The sequence below is a fragment of the Aulonocara sp. 'chitande type north' Nkhata Bay genome, linkage group LG11, assembly GCF_057382095.1.
Source record: "Aulonocara sp. 'chitande type north' Nkhata Bay isolate Kocher_YH1m ecotype deep benthic linkage group LG11, A_spYH_male_GT1.1, whole genome shotgun sequence".
In the NCBI taxonomy this organism is placed as follows: domain Eukaryota; kingdom Metazoa; phylum Chordata; class Actinopteri; order Cichliformes; family Cichlidae; genus Aulonocara; species Aulonocara sp. 'chitande type north' Nkhata Bay.
In genome coordinates, this window is record NC_141354.1 from 6,095,856 (window position 1) to 6,119,831 (window position 23,976).

General features: G+C 41.2%; 4 protein-coding genes across 4 annotated transcripts; 1 reads left to right on the forward strand and 3 right to left on the reverse strand.

Moving 5' to 3' along the window:
• Positions 1–3,097: 3,097 nt before the first annotated feature.
• On the forward strand, positions 3,098–4,725 carry LOC147318382 (nanos homolog 2-like). The gene has a single exon (XM_086309828.1). It carries the CDS (start codon positions 3,259–3,261, stop codon positions 3,757–3,759), a length of 501 nt encoding a protein of 166 aa, XP_086165954.1. The 5' UTR covers positions 3,098–3,258; the 3' UTR covers positions 3,760–4,725.
• Positions 4,726–8,599: 3,874 nt separating this feature from the next.
• Positions 8,600–12,735, reverse strand: LOC147318383 (cellular tumor antigen p53-like). The gene is made up of 3 exons (XM_086310143.1): positions 12,659–12,735; positions 12,189–12,450; positions 8,600–9,311 (listed from the first exon to the last, which is right to left on the reverse strand). The coding sequence occupies exons 1-3, from the start codon at positions 12,733–12,735 to the stop codon at positions 8,952–8,954; spliced, it is 699 nt and encodes a 232-aa protein (XP_086166269.1). The 3' UTR covers positions 8,600–8,951.
• Positions 12,736–13,819: 1,084 nt separating this feature from the next.
• LOC147318384 (uncharacterized) lies at positions 13,820–17,320 on the reverse strand. The gene has a single exon (XM_086310306.1). The coding sequence runs from the start codon at positions 16,734–16,736 to the stop codon at positions 14,025–14,027; it is 2,712 nt and encodes a 903-aa protein (XP_086166432.1). The 5' UTR covers positions 16,737–17,320; the 3' UTR covers positions 13,820–14,024.
• A 2,302-nt stretch (positions 17,321–19,622) lies between these two features.
• On the reverse strand, positions 19,623–23,892 carry LOC147318385 (uncharacterized). The gene is made up of 9 exons (XM_086309830.1): positions 23,614–23,892; positions 23,046–23,354; positions 22,785–22,959; positions 22,599–22,682; positions 22,351–22,496; positions 22,071–22,154; positions 21,771–21,952; positions 21,187–21,411; positions 19,623–21,101 (listed from the first exon to the last, which is right to left on the reverse strand). The coding sequence occupies exons 1-9, from the start codon at positions 23,688–23,690 to the stop codon at positions 20,704–20,706; spliced, it is 1,680 nt and encodes a 559-aa protein (XP_086165956.1). The 5' UTR covers positions 23,691–23,892; the 3' UTR covers positions 19,623–20,703.
• Positions 23,893–23,976: the final 84 nt, after the last annotated feature.

The following is a 23,976-nucleotide window of genomic DNA, read 5'->3' on the forward strand; positions in this document are numbered from 1 at the left end:
GAAGCATGTAGAGGTGAGCACTATTGCTGTTTTTCTAGCAATTTATATAGATCCAGCCAAGTGCTGCCTTTTGGTGGTTGCATTGTGCATAAGCAGCATGACCCTATAGAAAACAAGACGAAAGGAAAGCTTTGTACAATGTCATCACTCTGAGATGGACATCAAAAGTTTCCACGAGGACTCTGTGCCTCCCTGGACTACTTCAACCACAAAAACAAGAAGGGCTGGAGATGTGTCAAACCTCAACATATTAACCAAAGGAAGAGCAGGGAAAGAAGAACTAAGTAAAATCACAGGGGGACCCTGAGAGCTTCAAAAGACCAATCCCTGGCGCTCTGATCAAGATTCCTGTGGATGCAACTCATCAGGGAATGGCAACGAGGAAGAGGAGAGGGGAGGCCTGTGGGAGTAGCATAGTGAGAACAACCACACATCTGCCAACTGAGTCAGCACTGCAGGATTGATCAGAATGACACAGAATGGCCCTGTCACAAGCCTATTTAGATATGCTTGAAAACAGACTTTGGGGGGACATGTGATACCACTGACTACTCCCCAGCTTTTTCCAACTTGGATGTTGTATGTGGAGTTTGTTGCTTTTTTCTCCTCTATCTCTCTCCACGTTTATATACATTATTTTAATCGTGTGTGTTTTGGTCTGCCTCTGTAATGTGAGTGTCAGCCCAGTGATGCTCCAATTCAAAGTGACATTGCTTTGGCAATGACTCCATCTAATGGTTAAATTTCTGAACTGCAGGCTCAGTAAGTAAGTAAGTAAGTAAGTAAGTAAACTTAATTTATTAAGCGCTTTTCACAGACAGACATTCACAAAGCGCTGTACACAAATATTAAAATAAACAATAAAATCAATAGACATTATATACAATGTAAAAGATCAAATGTAATTAGTGTAAAAAATATAAAATGTAGATCAACAAAAGGCTTGTTTGAACAGAAGAGTTTTTAACTGTTTTTTAAAAGAATCCACAGAGTCAAGCAAACGTAGTGGTAGTGGTAAACTGTTCCACAGCCTTGGTGCAACAGACTGAAAGGCTCTGTCCCCTTTTGTCTTCAGTCGTGTACGGGGAACAACTAAGAGACTCTGAGTCTGTGAGCGGAGATGACGAGCAGCAGTGTATTTTAAAAGAAGCTTGGATAAGTAATCTGGAGCCGTTTAGTGCTCTGTATGTTTAAACAAGAATTTTAAAGCGAATTCTAAACTCTATTGGGAGCCAATGTAAAGAATATAAGATGGGAGTGATGTGAACACGCTTGGTAGAGCGAGTTAGTAGTCTGGCTGCTGCGTTTTGTATTGTCTGGAGGCGAGAGAGAGATGATTTATCCAAGCTAGTAAACAGGGAATTACAGTAATCTAAGTGTGATGACACAAATGCATGAATGAGTTTCAGTCACAAAAACGCAATATTTTGACCATTACTGAGCTTACACTTGAGAATACTATTTGACCTTTGTGACCTTTTGTACTCCTATTGATATATGTTATATTGTACAAATAGTTCATTAAACACACATTTTCTCAATTTGTTGACAAAACAAACAAACTGGGAAATAATTATTGGCTTTATTTGTCACACCGTGACTGTGGCTGTGGTCTGTGGCAAATTTTCATCTTCACCACTGTACGTGGAGTCTAGCAGTTATCTTTGTGAAAAACAAAGGATCTTGCGGTGCTTGCGGGCAAAATTGGTCCTTGAGGGCACTTCTGAACTCCTTTCAGGCTCTTTTACTCGGTCTTGTCTCACTAGGGTGGGCTGTTATGCAGTGAAAGCAGGTGGGAAGATGTGAGGGACACTTCTTCAAAGAATTTGTTTTCAAAAAAATATTTATCACTTTACACAATATTTATCACTAAGCAAATGTCTACGTGACTTTTGACATGAAACTCTTGTATGATAAACAACTTACAGCTTCCTCTTACTGTAAGAACATGCAGATTTAGAAAAAGGGGAACCTCAGCTCTGAATTCTTAGAATAACTCTGTTGTATTTGTACACACACACACACACACACACACACACACACACAGACACACAGAGAAGTATAAATAAAGCACGCACACAGTGATGAGACGCAGGTCTTGCGTCCATGACTGCCCTCGCGAGTTAAAGACAGCTGCAGTGTTTGTGTTTTCTAACTCAGGTGTCTCAGCTGAAGAACTGCGGGGTGATTTTAAGAAATCCCCTGTCAATTGGTTATGAGCAAAAATTGTTTCTATAAAATAAAAATTAAAAAAACAAAAAAAACCCCAGTTTCAACCGTAACGTGAAGTACACATTTTATTATTTTTTTCCTTTTAGTGAAAGGAAACAGCCGTCGCCGGTATGCTAGTGCGCACGCTCCACCCCCTCCTACGCCTCTTTCCCCCCCCTTCTTTTTGCTTTGTAAATAAACAGAAATGTGACTTTTGCTTCATAAACAGTTTGACAAACAAGTGGTGCCTGCAGGGTGTATATTCATGGTATAACCGGCATAAACACAGCCTCACTTCGTGTGTGATTGTGCAGGAAATACAACTGTGCGCTCAGCTTCGAAAAAGGACCGCATCTATCCATTTATCCTCATCTCACCTCTATGTATGTGCTCTCTTTGAGCGCAGGTGCGGCTCTTTGCTGTGACACATCTCTAATGTAGTCTAGACGCTCCGGCGCCAGGGGTCATCGGGTGACACACACACACACACACAAACAACAAGTAACACAACATGGACCATGAACTCTGCGTGACTCAACTATACCAAGACAGTTCACCTATTACGAGCCTTTAAAGTAAGCTTATTGCTAAATAGTCTTGATATTTAATCAACAGGTAAGGTAACACCTGATTCTGTTCACATGGACGGAGTTTTTTCAGTGCTAAATAGTCTGCACATCCCGGCTCTTATTATTTATTTTGCTGCGTTATTTTGCAAAATTATCTAATCTAAAAATAAACTACATAAATGAGTGCGATGCAATATTTGCTCTTGGTGTTTTCAGTCCTTTATGTCCATCTTATGTGTCCTTTTTTTCTGTTATCAATCAACCAACCGATCATTCGATTAAAGGCCTGTCAACGGGCTTCGTAAAGGTTCTTTTAAGGTCACCAGAAAGCTACATAAAAGACTGCACCTGCACCTGCACCAAAGTTCTTTTTTTTTTTCTCTCTATCTCCGAACATTGTTGCATTTTAAAACCTTCTTCAGTGAGCTATAAATATGAGGCGCTCCAAACACACTCTCAGTTTTACTTCTGCCAAAAAATGACCACAATGCCGAGACAACTGGAGGTCCAGAACTCGATCCTCACTGGTGGGGACAGCTTTAACATGTGGCACGACTACATGAATCTGAGCCAAGTGTTCGAGAAACTGTGCAGCAACCGTGAGGTTGATAACCGAGACACCGAGCGTCCAAAGAAGGGACAAGCGCCCCCTTGGAGTAAGGTCCACACTTCCACTCTGGGGAAGAAATCCTCCAAAAACTCATCACAGTCCAGTCCGACCAGCAGCGCGTCGGACACCAGCAGCAGCGCCTCATCCTCGGACTACTGCCGCTTATGCAAGCAGAACGGGGAGACTCCGAGGGTGTACCTATCTCACAAGCTCAAATCAGACGACGGGATAGTTTTCTGCCCCGTCCTCCGGAACTACACTTGCCCGATCTGCGAAGCCACCGGTGACAGCGCTCACACACGCAAGTACTGCCCGCAGATGAAGTGCGAGGCTGCTGGGAGGATGCAGACGGTAGGCAAGTTCTGGTAGCTGCTGAAAACTGAAGCTGCGAGAAACTGTACATATTTACCGAACTGTTTGGGGTATGTGTTCGTGTTGGCAGAGACCGTTTCAGTTCCAAAGACTGTTTCAAGTTTGACTGTCAAACACTCCGCTGCAGTCTGCAGCAAGGAGCTCTCATCCAGCACATCTGTGGAGCCCCGAGCCGGGGTGAGCGCTCTCAAACCTCGGAAAAAATTAAACTCTTTAAAGTCCTCGAGTGTTTATTGTTGTTGTTATTGTTGTTGTTGTTGTTTAATATGATACAATTTCGGGGGTACTTCATAGGTCACAAGTGAAACACTAAAGTGGCTAACCTTTCTGTGGAATTAAATAGATTTCTAAAAATGTGCCCATAGTGTCAGTGCGCGAGTCTTTTAGTTAAAATGCAAATGCTATATTATCCCTCATGTCAGACAGATTATTCGACAAAAACGTCAGTATTTTGTCTTTTTTTTTTTTTTTTTTGGTATTATAGAAAATTTTTAACTCACATGCAACTCTTCCACTTGAAGTTACAGATGTACCTGAACTCACCAGAGAACATGCGTCATAAAAAAATAATTAAATTAAATTAAAAGTAACACTTCAAGGCAAAAGTGAAACGATTATGTGAAGTGAGAAATTGAATTAAGGTTCAATAGTTTTAGTTTCAAAATAGAGGGGCTGGGGAAATACAGTATACAAGGTCAAAACAGAGTTTGTACAAGTTTGTACAAAGACAGCTGCAGTGTTTGTGTTTTCTAACTCAGGTGTCTCAGCTGAAGAACTGCGGGGTGATTTTAAGAAATCCCCTGTCAATTGGTTATGAGCAAAAATTGTTTCTATAAAATAAAAATTAAAAAAACACAAAAAAACCCCCAGTTTCAACCGTAACGTGAAGTACACATTTTATTATTTTTTTCCTTTTAGTGAAAGGAAACAGCCGTCGCCGGTATGCTAGTGCGCACGCTCCACCCCCTCCTACGCCTCTTTCCCCCCCCTTCTTTTTGCTTTGTAAATAAACAGAAATGTGACTTTTGCTTCATAAACAGTTTGACAAACAAGTGGTGCCTGCAGGGTGTATATTCATGGTATAACCGGCATAAACACAGCCTCACTTCGTGTGTGATTGTGCAGGAAATACAACTGTGCGCTCAGCTTCGAAAAAGGACCGCATCTATCCATTTATCCTCATACCTCACCTCTATGTATGTGCTCTCTTTGAGCGCAGGTGCGGCTCTTTGCTGTGACACATCTCTAATGTAGTCTAGACGCTCCGGCGCCAGGGGTCATCGGGTGACACACACACACACACACAAACAACAAGTAACACAACATGGACCATGAACTCTGCGTGACTCAACTATACCAAGACAGTTCACCTATTACGAGCCTTTAAAGTAAGCTTATTGCTAAATAGTCTTGATATTTAATCAACAGGTAAGGTAACACCTGATTCTGTTCACATGGACGGAGTTTTTTCAGTGCTAAATAGTCTGCACATCCCGGCTCTTATTATTTATTTTGCTGCGTTATTTTGCAAAATTATCTAATCTAAAAATAAACTACATAAATGAGTGCGATGCAATATTTTGCTCTTGGTGTTTTCAGTCCTTTATGTCCATCTTATGTGTCATTTTTTTCTGTTATCAATCAACCAACCGATCATTCGATTAAAGGCCTGTCAACGGGCTTCGTAAAGGTTCTTTTAAGGTCACCAGAAAGCTACATAAAGACTGCACCTGCACCTGCACCTGCACCAAAGTTCTTTTTTTTTTCTCTCTATCTCCGAACATTGTTGCATTTTAAAACCATCTTCAGTGAGCTATAAATAGGTCACAAGTGAAACACTAAAGTGGCTAACCTTTCTGTGGAATTAAATAGATTTCTAAAAATGTGCCCATAGTGTCAGTACAGGATTGTGAACATCGCAACGCAAAGTTTTTGATTTCTCTCAAAACATATATTTCTTTTCATGTTGAACAGATAATATCTTTAATTTGAGTCAAAGTGATTTGCACTTGAACACGCCCACCAGAAATAGACCGGGACCCATTTTTATTCTGCATGGCTGCTGGAAACATCATGTCACATCTTTGATTAATTTCATCTGAAAATAAACGTAAGTAAAGCCAAGTGTGTTACAAAAGCTTTTATAATTTGTATTGCCAAAATCGCAGAAAATAACCCCATTTAAGCTGGGTCGACAGCCACCCCTAATTTTTGCATGATTGTAGCTGCTAGCTATAAGCTAGCTAGCTATCCTGCGCAACGTTAGAACTGGTTACCAGAAACCGACCATCACAGTCGGGAATACAAGTTAGTATACTGGTAAAACACGGCTTTTTGCCTAACTAGCTAGCGTTACCACGATGCATCGGTGGTGGATAAAGCTAGCTAGCATAAGTTCATAGTTCATAACATTCATAGTATAACTCCGTGCTCCGCTTCGTTTGAATTTTTCTGGTGAGCTCGCGGTTTCTAGACACAAGCTTGTGTTTGTGCGCGCACGTTTGTCTCTCTTCATATAAATATCTGTGTGTTATGTGTGTGTACACCGAGCGCAAAAGATAATTATTAATGTGCATGATTTAGAGACAGAAATAACAAGCCAGCATATAAGATCAATGACATAAGACTAATTCCTTCAATTGACTTTCAGGCGCAGCTCGGAAAAATGTGCATTTTCTGAAGAAATTTTAATTTTAACAGCAAAAAATTGACCCTATGCCAAACTTAGTCGCTAATGGCTGGTCTGTAGACTGTTTGGTATGTCATGTTACGTATTTCTTGGTTTTTCTATGTAATGTGTTTTATAGAGAAGTAACATTATTCTTTTTTTTCTGTATGCTTTCAGAACCACAGATCGCTCCATCCATTCCATGGCTGAAGCATACATTTTCATTTAATCTGAACAGGTATCATTTTGCATTTACACTGCACATCCTTTTTAAACATTTCATAATAATCTAGACTCTCCCTCATTATCCTCTCATTCACCTTGCTGATGTGTTGAGGACTTGATAAAAGAATACATGGTATGTCCATATCTGTTCTGTCTCTACATGAGATGCAGTCTCTTGATGTAAATTTGACAACTCTGCTATTAAATGCAGTGATTAATGTAGGACAGCAACGATTAATCAACTCATCAAGTTAATATCTTAGGGTTCTGTATTGTTTTCTTTTTTTTTCTTGGGCTTTGTGGAACATTTATGAAAATGTTCCACCATTGATTTAATTTAATGATTATGCAATTCACAATCTGATTAGTCAAATAATTGTTCTAATAGTCTGTGACCAAACAACTATCAAAATAGTAGTTTATTATGGTCAAAGATTTATCAGGTGTGCCAGACTTCAGTTCTTCACTTGTACATTTTGTTCCATATTTTACCTCAAGATATCCCAGAAAGATGAAGCTGAGGAAGAGCTGCAGAGTACCACCATGGCACTCTTCGTCTTCAGGGACAACTCAAGCCTCCTACATCAGCCTCGAGACATCGGGATAATCATTGATGGTGTGGAAGTCCTGAATGAGTTGCCTTCTGTGGCAGCTGGAGTGGCAATGGTCTTTGGACTCTGTTATGCTCTTAATATGGAATATCCACGAGGATTCAGGTTCACCTTTGAGGCTCTTCAAAAGATTATGATGGAGCTTGACTTTAACAAGATGACCTCTAAGATTCGCAAACTTAATTGTGAACTTAACACTGCACAGTAGTGTGTTTGCATGCATGTGTGCATGTGTATGTGCACATGCATGTGCATGTGTGCTTGGTTATTTTGCTTGGTTGGCCTGCAGTGGTATTCTACATTCAAAATTTATAAGAACACCCATTTGAAAGGGAGATTTAAGTTGATTTCATTGATACATGTGTAGATTTTTTTTTTTTTTTACATTGTACAGGCACAGTGCACATATAAACATTTTTGAGTACTTGCAAATTGGTTTAAAAATAGTTTTTATAATGGTTTTATGCCAGTTTTAGACAGGTTGCAGGTTTTATACTGGTTTTCAAAAGATTGCAGGTTTTATACTGGTTTTCAAAAGATTGCAGGTTTTATAAAACAAACATTTCTCTAATCATTTCTGCCGTAGCACTAAATCTGTATATTACTAATCCTCTCTATTGATTATAGTTAAAATGGTTTGGAACAATAAATAATTTTGAAATAATTGGTTGGCCAACTGTCTTGTTTTTTATAGGAAATGCAGAGCATTTTTGAACTGAAATGAAATGTAAAAAATATAGTTTGAATATATGTAAATCAATTACCTGGCTTCAACACAAACATATTAGTTCATGTTAATTTGGTTCGATGTGAATACATTAGGTTGGTTAAATTTCAATATATTAGCTTGGTTCAATAATTAAAATATGGTTCTATGTAAAAAAATCAATTTGGATCAATGCAAAATTTAAAGTTTCAGTCAAGTCTAGTAATATTGTTTATATCAACATAAAAGTATCAGGTCATATCAAGTGACTCAATTTGGATTCTATAAAGCCAAATATTTTGGATGTGACAACTGGACATCATTTTTTTTAATTTGAATAGGGTTATTTTTTTTTTACAGTGTAGTTTATTTCTCACAGTTTTTTAAAAATTCTCTTGCTTTATGGTTCTTAGCGCTGTTACCAGTCTTTGCATTTATCATCATTTTTTCTCTTTTTTCTTTCATGTTACACAAACATGATTACATATTGCATATGAATCAAGGTTGTGCAGAGGTGGTTGCATTTCCCAGACAATCATGCAAAATATATACATTTCTTTTTTTAAAAATGACATGGTGCGACAGGACTGTAGCACAGTAATACAGCAACATCAGAGGCAAATTCCATTCAAGTTTTGCAAGCCTAGCTTTGAACTTTATTTAAATAAACGGCAGTGACTCGTTATGACAAGGATCATTCTTAATCTCACTCAAACCATGCTGAACGGCTCTAACCCAATTAGGAACATAGGGTTGTTGTTGTTGTTGTTGTTGTTTTTTTTTAAAAAGAAAAGAAAAACATAACTGAACACAACAGTATGTCAGTGCAGTGACTAATCAGGCAGTACAGTTTCAGGAACCGTTTTAACTGAGGCAGGATGGCATTTTGGTTTTTAAATGGGCATTTAAAACCTGAAATAATCCTAAAGGCTTAGACAAAAAGGTGACATTTGTTTTCGAAATTGAGGTGATGGGCATCTTAGTCGCTGTCACTCCTCTCTCCTCTCTGGAGCAGCCTCTTTCCACTGGAGGGCACGGGAACCTCATGCTTCACTGAGACCTTTGACTTGCTTTTGCTGTCCTTGTCAAGCAGCTCCAAACCGTCATTGATCTTCTTCAACATCTCGTAACGCTCACGCCCACGAACAGGGAGGAGAAAAACCTCCTTGTCGTCCCCCTCAGCACTGGAGGTACATTTGGACTTCTTTGTGGATGTGGTGTCAGGAGGTGGTGCGCTCTTTCGTTTTTTCGCCTCTTTGGTGCCGCTCTCCTTCTTCTGTTTATTGTCCTCCTGTAGCTGTAACAAAGAGGGACGAAATAACAAAAAAGAGAAACATATTTGTCAAGTAATTTTACCCCCCCCCCCCCCCCCAAAAAGTGGCATTTAACATGATGATATTCTACTGCCTTCTGGGGGAGGGAAGGAACAGCGGTTTTTCTTTTGAGTTTATATTCAAGTTTTCTCCTTCTTGCCCCCTCTGGTGTACAATTTCTTCCTTTTTCCTGTTTAAAAAGAGTTCACATATTTTGTCATTTGACTGTAAGCAGTGCAAGGAGGAGATGCTCGCTTTTTGCATGACAGTCTGCCACTTCAGTCTTCCCTTTCTTTATAAGGCTGGAAAATACTTCAGACCCCTCCTCAGGCAGTAAGGGGCCTGAGGTGGGGTCTGAACTGTGGGTACCGGTATGAGGAGAGAAGGGGGACAGGACTGGATAGTGGCTTAAAGTTAGGATTTGGTTTGATTAGGTGAGCCGGTTTTTGGTTGTGTCTGCTTATGATTTGAAACAGGTCTGAAATGAGAGAAAGAGGAGTTTGTTCCTGGGGAATTATAAGACAGTGGTGTCCCGTTTTCCTTCTCATTAATCATATGAGAAGAATGAAGGCGTTTTAAAGATTTTTGAGTTGAGGTTTGTCCTTCTCTTTGGTTTTTCTGTGTGTTTTTTTTTTCAAATCCACAGCAAGTGTCACTGTCTCTCTCTGAGTGCGCAAAACTTTTTTTCTTATGCACACCATTAAAAAAAAAAAAGTTGGGCGCACCCAAATCAGCGTTCAAAGATTGATGGCTCCCTGTCAGAGCACTGGCTATGAATTTCAGATCGATCAGGCCTTAACTTGACAAAAAAGTTATCAATCGTTCTTTTCATCTTTTCTCATTGCCCACGGTCAGTTATATCCACTTCTGTCGGTCCTAGGATATTCACAAGGCCTGTGTATCATCACTGATTTCTATAATCCACTTGATTCCGCTTCACAAGGTCCAGATTCGATTTGGTGCAATTTTTACTCAGAAAGTGAGAGATCTTATAATTCTGATCATTTATCAGTACTGACACTAAACTTTATCAGAGATGTGACCATCACAGCACATGCCGTTGTGTCAAAGTAACTGAGAATAAAATAAAATAAAAAACATAAAGGAGATTTTCCTGGCATGGATTTTATAGCAGATAACCTTAAAAATATTCTGCAATTATACCCAATTTGAAAAAGTTTACATTTCTTCAGTATTGAACAGCAGAAATTATTCTTTCTTGTCCGAGGTCATTTAAGTACAAAGAAAAGAAAAGACAGCGGCCGCCAGCGCTGTAAACAACGGTAGACTGATGGGTAATAAGCAAATGAGTAATGCGGAAAACAGATGTTTGAGATGGGAAACTTTTCTTGAAGTACAGAGCGAGAGCTGTGCATGAACTGTGGTTTTTATCGTGTTGGAAGCAAAACAGCAAAAGTAATAGGGAATTAACGACGATATTTATCAAATGTGAAGCATAGTTTGGTTCTTCTTTTGCTGCTGGCCTAGTGAATTTTGGTTGAAGAGAGACAAAACCTGCAGCCCAGAATCTTGCGCAAAAAAGACGTAAAGACGATTCAGACACGACGAATCAGAATTAGTGAGCTTTTGGCTTTCAGCCCCGACGGCGGCTAAGCTAATTCTGATGCGCCGGTCCGCTCTGTGTTTACCGTTTCCTGCTCTCATTCGCTGGTTGTTGTTGAAATAGTTTTGTGAGCTTTAGCCTGAGACTCTGGCGTTTCTGGTAAAATACATTTATATTCATTCAATTCAGGATTTAATGAATCGGTATCGCTTCATTCAAGCTACTCACCTTTCTCTATCCACCTGCACTTTCAGCTGGACCAAGGACATTTCCAGAGGTCCCGCCCCTGACTATCTCTGATTGGTTTAGACCACGAAGGGCAATGACGTGTGTCTGTTGTTGATCACATGGATGTCGGTGGCAAATTTTACAAACACTTCTCATAATGACTAACTACTCCTGACATTTTTGAGATGTTAGCTCTTTATACAACGAAGTTATAGTGCGATACAAATAATATCAGGCTGATCCTGCCACAATTTGTTCCCCCTGTGTAAATCACGGACAAACAGTATCCCACATTGCTGATTTTTCATTCACAAACACTTCTTATTATGACGCATTACTCCTGAAACTTTAGAGGATTTAGCTCTTTTTAGAGTAAAGTTACAGGAGAATAAAAATAGTTATCAGCCAAAATGTTAATGTTTTATTAAAATAATCCCATCTGATACCCCGTGAGATGAGATAACTCTTTAATGTCATTGCACAGTCATACATAGTACAGTAGTACAATGAAACTGGAAAACTGTCCTACGTCGGCTTTTCCATATATATATATAATTTTCTGTTGTATGGTAATGTAACGATACTAATTTTTCACAAAATGAAAACATCAGTACTTCCTGCGTGCTCCCAGCACAGGGGAAACAAATTCTGTCGGGGATACCTACTTTGGCACAACAGATCCAAGTATAAAAACAATAACAAATACAATTTCTAGGTTCCATAACAGTTTTTATCATTACTTTATTGTGGATTAGGTGAAGAATTGTTAAATGTGGACAATTTAAATAATAGACTAATGCAATAGCAAATTGTGCCTTTTTCTCAGATGGACAGCAGATGGAGTTAGAGGAGATGAGGTAGGAAGAGAGGCAAAGATTGAGTCATGGGCAGAGCCTAGTTTATTTCTCATAGTTTTTTAAAAATTCTCTTGCTTTATGGTTCTTTGCGCTGTTACCAGTCTTTGCATTTATCATCGTTTTAAGTGTCTTGATTTTAACTGGATCTAAAAGGCTTGGATCTCCACATCGTTGGTGGGAGAAGGTTATCAGGGTGGCTTCAAAATTTGCGACCACACGTTTGCTTTGCATTTTCCCCACCAAGTTGAAGTCACTGATTTTGCTGTTCCAGACTTTTGGAATCTCAGCTGAAACCCACATTCGCCAGGGTAATCTGTCGTAACCGGAACAGTGGAGGCTGCAGGTGTAATGCCGTCTTTTTGCAAAATGTCATTTGGCAGCTCAAAGAGATTTTCACCAAAGTTTTCAGCTAATTGCTGCTCATTGATGATCTGAAACATCTCCATGGTGTCATCTGGCCTCCAGGTTTCATCATGACCCGTTGTATTGCTGTTCACGGTTGAGGTAGTGTCCAAACTGACGGACAGAGATTCAGTCACAGGTAGCTGTTCCCACAGCTCTTTAAATGAATTCTGGCTGAAGGGTAGATTCTGATTAAAAACCAAAATGCCATCCTGCCTCAGTTAAAAAGGTTCCTAAAACTGTACTGCCTGATCAGTCACTGTACACTGTTAGGGTTAGGTTGTGGAAGATAATCCCTTCTCCGAGAGGAAAAGGAGCGTACCCGTACCCGTCCCAGAACACTTGGCGGTCACGTTTGCGCCGGCGGCCATAGCGCACCACAGTCCAGCCGTTTTCCATGGCGTCCAGTCTTTTTTTCTTTTCCTCTTTTTTAAATTGTCTTTCAAAAAATCAAATGTTCTTCAAAAAAATATCTATTTAAGTTAATGTGAACCAAAAACGGGAGATTTTTTTTTCTTTTGTGTCCTTTCTCACTGTCCCTGTTGCCCAGTTTTTCTGTTCCTTCATCTTTCTCTCTCATCTCTCTCATCTTTCTCTTTCCCCCAACACTGTTTGTCCCGTCATGAACAACTGAAAATAAAATTTAATAAATAGTAACAACAAACGTTGATCAAATTGTTTTAATTTTCATTATTCAACATTTGCACAGTATTCAGGTGAGTATTCGCTACGACCAGGTAAGTATGTAGGTAGGTGTGTGCTTGGTGAACAGGTATGTATTCAGGTAACTTTGTGGGGAAGGCGTCACGGTGTGCAACTTGGAGTCACGCGCTGCACTCCGGGGATGGATGCACACAAGAGAATTTATTAACGTACAGTGTCCAACAAGTGTATATACAAAAGGTGAAACGGGCATGGCTCCGGGGGGAAATCCAGGGGAAAACTCTCGTTTCTCTCCAAACAATCACAGGAATCCACTCGAACACTCGCCACTCAGGGAACACCAGGGAAAACAGTCCAGAGGGTCTGCGCATAAGGAAACGCTTGTTAGTTTCAAACACACAACGACACGGAAAAACACTTGCTAGAATTTCACTTACGCGATTCTTACAAATCCAGCGAAAAACAACCGTTGTTTCCTGGCTTAAATGCAATCCACACTGACGAGGCACAGGTGTTTCTTCCTCCGAGAGCTGGCCCGAGGGCGTAAACCCGTAATCAGTTCCGCCCTGGAGAGAGAGATAGTGATAGGGAGAGAAACACCTGATCAGCGACCAGCTGAACCTCCAGGCAGTGACAGGAGGGTGAGGGACAGGAAGTATACTGCTCTGTCCTTCACTGTTATGGCCTGGAGGTTCAGCTGGTCGCTGATCAGCTGCTGGACTCTTTGGTTGTGTCCCAGAGGGACACGTAAGCCCTCACGCCACGTCAAGGCAGAGTCCATGTGAGGGGTGGTTTTTTTTTTGGTTTTTTTTTATTTTAAATACCTCTATTTACAGTGGAACTTGTGAACACCACAAAATGAACTGAGATCACACTTCTTCAAGATCAACTACAACAGAAATCAAATTCACACTTGTCTTAAAGTGGATTCAAAAGATAAACAAATATGTCCTACTGTGCTAGTTCTAAGCATAAAGTCAAAATAAAGAAAGGACATGATTAGAACAGGAAATCAGCTTGTATGCCTATGCATCCCTGAGAAGGTCTCTTCGCTTTCTCCCAAAGCCCTTGTACGACCTTGCAGGTAGTCTTGCTGCTTTGCATTGTCCGACATACTCCTTGTACGCCACGCCAGTGGAGATTGTTGGATCAAGGTTGATAAATCCCTCTTCCTGCTGTGTCCAGTGTCTGCTGGTTTGAGCGGGCATGTACACAGCTCTCGTCTGCAATAGGTCAGGTTCCTCATCCTCTTCAAGTACAGGTGCATCCTCTTCCTCCATCTCCAGGGGGAGATCTGGAGGCAACTTTTTCTCCGCATGGGGTTTTGGGTTCCCCATTCGATAAAGAATGTCATAGTGGAGCTTATAGAGAGTGAAGCCGAAAACCTTTTCACAGACTGACGTTGAAAGGATCCTGTACTTTTGGAGCTCTGCCTGTGTCATCTTCAGCTCCAGGAGTAGGTCCTTCACTTTCTCATATGACACAAAATCCTTATTCATGATAAGTCCCACTGAGCTGACCAGCACCAAGACCTTGTTCCGTGTGTGTTTTTCAGTCTTCCCCGGAATCCTCTTCATCACTTGCGCCAGCCATGGCATTCCATGCTCTCTGTACCTTTCAAGGGTCCTGGCGTAGCACAGTCCACGGCGCTCCATCTCCATGGCCACATCTCCCACTATGGCCATGGCCTGGGACTCGATGGAAGGCTCCCTGTCTTCATTATGTATCTCTACATAATCAATCAAGTTCCAAGAAGCCCTCCTTGTTCCCTTTATGTCGCGGTACTTAATGTCTGGGAACCACCTGACCTTCAGCTCAAGGAATCCTGCTCTCAGGCATTCTTGTACATTCTTCCCTTCCCCTTCAACAAGCTTCCTCGCCCGGGCAAAGGTGAATGGGGTCGGGAAGGAGTCTCTGGTGGCCAGGTTCTCCGTCAGTGCAGCCAGATTAATGTGTCCCTTTAGATTCTCTGGGCATTTTTCCCCTTGCAGCTCTGAGATGAAGATGCCGTCGTTCCTCCTGAAGAGGTCTTTCAGCAGGAGTTTCACAAGCTCAGGTCCCAGCACGGAAGGCTCGCACTCGAGAGTCAATGTGAGAGCAAATAGCCTCTCGATTCTTTTCATCTGGAGTGTGTCCCTTGTCCAGTGTGCCAGAGGAGGTGGGCAGTCGTCAACAGCTGCACCAGTTGCTGCACCCAGGCCCATGAAGCCCCGCATGTTGGTTGCACTGAATTCGTGCAGCGAGCTGGTCCCGAGTGCTGCAGAGTACTGTCTGTCCATGTTGGACAAGGGGTGCCCGTATAATGCCTCCTCCAGCGCAAGCTCCAGCTGGAATGCCTTCCACACTGGGAGAAAGCCGCCTTTGCCTGTGTGCTTCTCCCCAAGTTGCCGGAGCTGGTCAGCCATATACTTTAGACAGCGAGACAGTATTTCATTCACGCTTGGCTGTTCCTGTTCCCGTTTAAAGGGTACAACGAGGGGGAAGTCCGTCAGGCACTTATGTAATGCACTCAAGTCGAAGAATGAGCATGCATAAACAATGTCTGTAAAGTCTGCCAGTTCCTTCCCTTCTATCCCCTCCACGATCTCTATTCTCAGGTTATAATTACCTGCTGCCTTCCTGGCCAAGTCCATCATGTGGATGTAGTAGTCCTCAGCTCTGGTGGCCACCGCCTGAACGTAATTCGGGTGGCCGAGGCCACCAGTGACGATCAATCCACTAATGGGGTGCCGGAATGTGGACATATAATGAGTGTGTGGGCTGTCCACATAAACTTGCCAGAAGGTGACGTTAGGCCTAGTGGCAATCTCTGCCAAAGCTGGCAAGATGTCCGGTGGGTGCTGGTCAAGTTCTGTCTGCACGTTAACACACTCGTGCATGGACATGGACGTGAAGAGCCTAGCTCTGGGTCCAAACATCCTTTCCAGTCCTGCTCTTGACCAGAAAAGTGTGGTGTGAGGGTCCAGTGGTATGAGGTTGCAGGCCACGTGCAGAGAACATCGCACAACCTCGTCAGGGTCAGCTACTTCCCACAAATGAAAGGGGTCCCTTGTCTTTTGTCCAAATTTATAGACAAAGAACCGGACTTCCAATGTTGGATGCTCCGGCAACATCCTCTTCGCTTCATCCAGTTTGGAGAGTACGAACGTTTGATCCTGCGGCAATACGTTCATGCTCCCCTTGTTGTGAATGATGGTCTTCTGCAGCGTGGGTCTGCTCAGGTCTTCCAGTGGAAGGTCTTTGAGCAACTCAACAAATTTTGTTAAGATGCCATTAACAAGGTCCACCGTGTGTCTTGGTAAATAGTCAGCCATTTTACAGACTCTGTCCACCACCACAAGGGACTTGGGAATTACTATAGCTTCTAACTTGAATCCCCCGTCCAGGTAGGCAAAATCAAAGCCTCTTACCTTTCGCAGCACTTTTAAGCCCTCCACAGACAACTTACTAAGGTCAAAGTGTTTCTTTATGGTGTGCCAGGAGTTTTTCAGCTGGTGCATTTTGAAGGGTGCCATGTTCAACCTAGAAAAGGGTATATGCAGGCCTTCCAAGTTTTTTAGTTCAACCACCACTCCGTCGTAATCAAATTTACTCCAAACACGTCTCGTTGGATCCTCAACTGTCGTTGCCTGCAATGGAATGAAAATGTTGGGGTCCAGGAGGAAATCCTCAACGCTTTTAGATCTGGCGAAAGCATCCGCCAAACCCTTCATGTTTTCGACACCAACGTCCTCCATGGCTGTTGTGTTCTGGAAAGAACAGAAAGTATAATCAGGTAAGTAAAAAAGAAGTGAAACAATGTAACTGAAAAACTGTTAAACCAGGAAAGACAAAAAAAGTGTAATCATGTAAGTAAAACACATTAAAATCAAGTAAGTAAAGAACAGGAAAGAGCAATTTGCAACAGTTAAGAATATGCCAAAAATATTACCTGTATTGTAAATACAGTCTTTCAAGACAGCAGATAAAAAAAGAAAAGTTGTGTGTCTTAGTTAACCAAGACGCTGTGGTCATAAATCCAGAGACACTGCTCCTCTGAGTTTCAGGGCATGAATGACTGAGCTGAGCACTCCTCCCCTTATATAGGGTCCAGTCAAAAGTTGCCGCCATAGGAAATGAATGTCGTTCAGTGAATGAGCCAGTGAACGACAACCCCTGAACGACACTCACTGAATAACCCACTCAACGACACTGACTGAATGAGCCAGTGAACGACACCCACTCAACAACACTGTTATTAGGAAAATTGTGCTTAGTAGTCAGTATAATCTTTTAACACTAGCATCCCCAGGCTTCTACCTTTCTACCTATAAAACCCGAGAGCAGTCAAATGGTGGAAGTGGAAGCTAAATTGGCTAAATTGACCGCGGAGTCATCATTTTGCGTTTCTACCTTTAAAAGCCGGAGAGCAGTCAGTCAAATGCTGGAGTCGTTCATATGTATATTAGGTCGTTACCTAGGAATTCTGGAGGGAGGGGAGTGGGGGTGAGTGATTGAGGGGGTGGGGGAGTGGAGTGTTTCAGTTTGCCATCTTAGGGAGAAATCAACACGTCCTTTGTATGTCCTTTGTTGCTGACATTTATTGATGAAAACAGTACAAAAAACCAACCATTTGTACACATATTTACAAATGGCCTGCTGAGTGGTGCATGGAGCATGTTCATTGGTTCATGGACCTCCCTGAACTAATGGCATTTATTGCAATTGTCATCTTGCAGGGGGTTTACAGGGTTCCATCGGTAAATGACTGCTGGTCAGCAAACCTGGGAAACCCACAGATAATTGGAACTATGGCACGAAACCGCTTCCAAGACATCATGCAACACTCCACTCCCCCACCCCCTCAATCACTCACCCCCACTCCCCTCCCTCCAGAATTCCTAGGTAACGACCTAATATACATATGAACGACTCCAGCATTTGACTGACTGCTCTCCGGCTTTTAAAGGTAGAAACGCAAAATGATGACTCCGCAGGGGTCTAAGGTAGAAAACCAAAATGACTGCTCTCCGGGGGTCTAAGTGCTAATGATATAAGTTTGCATATGGTAGAATGCTGCATGTAATCATTTGTGTGTAGAAGTATATGGCAAATATATAAATAATAAATATACAAGTATATAGTTGGTGGCATATTGAAAGAATGTCTCATCCTAGGAGGTCTGTAACATTTTAGGATGTTCACCCCCACATCCTAGGAGCATGAGAGAGGTCGTACCTTGTCTTATTCTCAGTTCTGGAGACTGCACTTTTGCTAGCAAGAAGTTTCTCTTCTCTGAGTCTTTACTGAAGAAGTGTTTTAGACTATATTTCTTAACAGACACTGACTGCATGAGCCAGTGAACGACACCCACTGAACGACACTCACTGAATGAGCCATTGAACGACTCATTGAATGAGCCAGTGAACGACACCCACTCAACGACACTGACTGAATGAGCCAGTGAACGACATCCACTGAACGTCCCAAATGTTATTCTATGTAATAATTTCTGAAAAACCTTTAGGTATTTATTTTATAAAGTGCATTAGTTATGATTTCAAGTATGGTTTTAGGAAATTTTTCCTCCATATGTACAATTATATAAACATACAGACACACAGACACCTTTTAAGCCCTTGTCCTCTGATCAGGTGTCCATGTAGCATTTACCTGGACCACTGTCGCCAAACCATCTGTTTCATAATACATGTAATGTTTAATCCGCACTGGTCACTCCACTTTATTGTCATTGATATTTATATTTAAAAGTGCAATACTGTAATTTTCTGCTGCTCATTCCTGTGCAATATCCCATCTGCCCTCCCGTCATATTTCTTTTCAAGATTTTCTTATTTAATCACTAGTGTACATATATTTATAGATACATATATATTTAGTCATCTTTTCTCTTTTACCATGTCTCTCTAATATTTTGCTCCTTACTATTTTTCTATTTTCTTATTATTTTATTTTCCTATATTTTCTCCTACTGTATCAAGCTGCTGAGTGACTGCTGCTCGTCAAACACATTTCATTGCAATGTTGACTCTGTGCTAACTTGCATATGACAAATAAAACTGAAAACTGAAAACATGTAAGCTTTTTCTCTTTGGTTTGTTTGAGCGTTTGTTTTTTAAATACACAGCAAGTGTCACACACACTCTCTCTCTCTCTCTCTCTCTCTCTGTCTGTCTGTCACACACACACACACCTCCACATTCCAATCTAAGGAACAAACGCTCACTGAATTATAAATAAAGACCGGGGCAGTTCCTCAAGGCAAGGCAAGGCAAATTTATTTGTATAGCACAATTCAACAACAAGGTGATTCAAAGTGCTTTACAGAGACATTAGAAACAAAAACAAATAAAAAGCATGATTTAAAATAGATTAAAACAAGCAAAGAAACAAACTAACTAATTAACAAACAAACAAACAAAACAGTATATAAAATCAAAACAGATCAGCATCAGAACTTTAAAGTCTATCCTCTGACGGACAGGCAGCCAGTGTAAAGACCTCAGAGCTGGACTGATGTGGTCCACTTTTTTGGTCTTAGTGAGGACTCGAGCAGCAGAGTTCTGAATGAGCTGTAGTTGTCTGACTGATTTTTTAGGTAGACCTGTAAAGATGCTGTTACAGTAATCAAGCCTACTAAAGATGAATGCATGGACTAGTTTTTCCAGGTCCTGTTGAGACATCAGATCTTTTATCCTTGAAATATTCTTGAGGTGATAGTAAGCTGACTTTGTTATTGTCTTAATGTGTTTTTCTTTTCTTTTTCAAGTTTAGGTCTGCATCCATCACTACACCCAAATTTCTCGCCTGGTTTGTGGTTTTTAGATGTATAGATTGAAGTTCTCTGGTGACCTGTAATCGTTTTTCTTTGGCGCCAAAGACTATTACCTCAGTTTTGTTTTTGTTTAGCTGGAGAAAATTGTGGCACAACCAGTCATTAATTTCCTCAATGCATTTACCAAGAGCCTGTACAGGGCCTTGGTCTCCTTATTTATCTTATTTATCCAAAGTGCGACACCTGAGCGCAGACCCGGGCTGTTAAACAAATATGAGTCAATGCAGATGTCAGACAGACTGTCCAAATTCTCCCAAAGAATCTGCAGGCACCTGTTTAAAATTGGCTTAGGATAGAAAATTCTAAGTCTATTATTGAGATATTCTTATTTTCTGTTAGTAGTTAATCTTTCAAATGACAAGAGATAATGCCTAGATATCTCACCTCATCTTTCATCTGTGTATTACATATTAACTGCAGGAGACACTCATGTAGAGCTAGTATCTCACATTTATTATTATTATTGTTATTATTCATCTGTAAACCTGACGTGTTTCATAATCACCTTGGCTATGTTAATCATCATGCTCTTCAGGAGGCATCAAGACGCGGGGAACACAAATGAGAAATTAAAATGGAGCCACAGTGGAAGCAAAACCAGACACCTGAACATGGAAACACAAGACTTTCACAATAAAACACGAAACAGTGAACGTAAATAATACAATATGAAGCAGAGTGAAATTTGGAAACATGACACTTTATTTCAATACGTAAATTAAAACAAAACAAAACAAAACAAAAAACCCTCAAACCACATTTAAATTACATGCAAGACAATGTAAAAACAGCTGTGTTTTTTAAGAATAAAATCACTACATAAAAAAGCCCATGCAAAGAGAATAGGAAAAGAACAGATAAAATGAAAGTCAGCTGTCCAGCCACTCCAAGTCTTCCCCTTCACCACCATAAGATTTCCGAGTTACTCCGTAGTCCCATAACACCTCCTCACCAACTGCGATGTCCTTCAGGGCAATGAAAAGTATTGTCTCCTGAGGTCCTGCAGGGAAGTTCATTGTAAACTTCTGGGGCTTGATGTTTGGATTTTTTCGGGAATGGTTCATTCGCCTCCCATAGGTGTCAATGTCGGGATGACAGGCACAGGGGAATGCAGTGGCATCGATGCACATCCCTCGGTCACACTCGTCCCTGAAGAAGAACAGATACCCCGACTGGGGCCTCCGTTTCCCTTCTGCTTCAGTGATATATGTCCCGTGGTAATCGCACACTATATCCCCTTTGTGGAAAGGCATAAGTGCGATCACACCTGTAAGTTGAAAGAGACCATCGGTCATGACAGGGCTCTTAGAAACGTTCACTTGCAATTTGTCTAAATGTTGTGTGCATTTTACCTTTGCCCTTCCGTTCCCCGAAGTCTTGCAAAGCCAGGCCCTTCCACTTCTGCTCTGCAATCGAAGACATGAGGGACTGGTTGTCTTGTATACTGGGCTGCGGAACAACCCAGGCCTGCAAGATGGCATTGACAGTGGGCTTGTTGGTGTCCCATTTCTCCTTGTCCAAAGCCATCTGCACACGTGCAGGCTGAGGTGGGTTTCCTCTTCTGCCAACTGACTGACCTAAATGAAGTGGTCACAAAGCGACGTACAAGAAATAATGCAAGTGATTATTGCGGCTTAAAAATGAAAAATCAACCATATGCATTTTAGTCAATCACGTATTTGTACCTTAAAATATTCCATATATTTATAATTGAGCTATCTGTGTATATTTGGGTGTACAACATTGAGTGGGTTATACTTACATGTATTGTATTATTTAATTAGTTCAGACTGTTACTGCTATTGTCTCTACACAAGTGTATTTCCACATAATTTTCTTAGAGATTATTAAAGTATTTTCATTCTGAAATACATACAAAACAAACAAAGCAATGCAACAGAAGCAGCTCCATTAACATGACATGCCCAGGCCTTACCGAGAATGTACCCAACTCTTTTCTTCAGCTGAATATCCCTCCATTTCTTGTAGTGGTGTCTGTGCTGTGGAAAGCCAGCCTGTACACACTGCCGTTTGGATGGTGGCTCTCCATTCAGGGTGACCGGGAAGGCCTGGAGGAAGGCATCCCATTCTTGGAGTGGCAGGTGCGTAGATGATGTGCTACATGAAAGGTGTAGAGGAGGGGATGCATCAAATCCATCAAAAGTTTTTAAATGTGGAAACGTGTAACACAGGTTGACTTGTGGTAGTGTGTGATATTTTTAAAAAAAAAGTGTACCTGGCCTGTCCTGGTGTCGGTAGTCCTCCTACTGAGCTTGATGCTGACTCAGCCATAGCATCCCCAGGTTCAGTGCTCAGGTATCTGTGGTTTTTAATGCATGCAAATTAATTAGAGAGCCCAGAGAGATGAAAAAGCCAAAATACAAGGGGCGAACATCTCTGACATACAGCAACATATGTGGCTGACTGTTATGAGTCCAGGGTTAGGGTTTCTCTGTCAGATCAAAGAAACAAATCTTTCTTAATATGCTATTGATCCAGTTAGGTCAAGCACTCACCTCGCTCTCAGGCGTTTTACATCTAATGATGGGTTGGACAGTGGGACCCCACATTCTCCTAGGAAGAACTTGCCCCTGTCATCGCTGCCAGCAATTTGATTTTCCAAGGACACTGGACGGATGTTCCTAAAATAGCAGTCCAACAACTGCAGAGAAAAAAAGGAATCAATGTTAAATATCTCATAAAATCAATTCACAAGGTGCCTATAGAGCAAGAAGAGAGTCGCTGCTGAGAATGAATGACTTACTTGTTCTTCCTGGCTGGTTATCTTCAAGTTACCACTCAGCTCAACACCATCAGCTACTGCTTTCCGCGCCATCCAGTCCTCTACCTGTGTATGTAAAAAAAAAGGTGTTGGAGCTTAAAGAAATACAGACTTACATCAGCTGTCATTTCACTTATCGTGCACTTTTGTTGTTGGTGGTGCACTTACACAAAGTTCTTGAACAGCATTTGCTGTCAGTCCATGTTGTAAAATCAGGATGGCCTCGCAGTACTGTCTGAAGGTAGTCATTGCAAATGTGGGGATGCAATCACCGCCAGAAAGTCTTGTGTGGAAATATTCAATATCCTTCTTGGCCACGGCAAGAATTTCCTTCTTATCAGACCTATTGCAAATGTGACAGAGGTAAGACATTATTGAAAGTTTGTATGTGTCATCCAATATGTGGAAGTGGCAATAAGGTCATCATACCTCGCTGTTGGCACAACTGTCGAAAACGCTTGGGGACTGTTCGTGATGATAAATCCACGTGTTTGAAGGCGAGTGCAGAGTTTAATGCAAGATTCTTCATCCTTGCAGTACTCCTGGAGCTCTGAGAAGTTCCAGACTCTACCTTCATTAGAAAACAGCTTCTGTGAAGCAATGGCTCTGGAAGCTTCTTCCTCACATTTCTGTGGTGTGCAGTCTTTCAGGCACACTCTGCTCAGGTGTGTGCGAATGGACTGTTGCGGCTTTTTACAAAGCAGGCAGTAGACAACGTTTCTCTCCATCTTGTTTGCACTGTAAATACAAAGAGTGAGAGGCAGAAAGTGAGAGAGAAAAACTGCATATCAATTTAATTTATTTTGATAGTATGAGAAAACAAACAAAGAACAACAACAATACATCCACACACAAACTTTGCTTCCATCCCACCCCCCCAAAAAAAACTTAAAGAAAAAAAAGTTTTAAAACAAGTTTTAAATTTTAAAAATGAGGAGAATGGCACATGCAAGTTTTACATGTTCAACCACTTAAAAGCCCAACAAACAGTACTTACATTAAAATTGAACCGTTGTCTTCTGTTGTCGTCTTTCTCTCTCTCAGTGTCCTGCGGAAACAGAGTGGCAATAGCATATCACAAGTTGGCTACATTTATGTCCTTGTAGCTGTATGCTTCCCCATCCCCTTTTGCCCACTGAATGACAAAATGACAGGCCCACTTTTATCACCTACTGAACAACCCACTAAACGACCCACTGAACGACCCATTGACCCACCCACTGAACTGAATTTCTTGGTGAAAAATGTTTCTCATGTTACTTTAAGAGCTGTTAAAACTAACTAGTCCATTCTCCCGAGTGTTACTTTGTGTGTGTGTGTGTGTATATATATATATATATATATATATATATATATATAT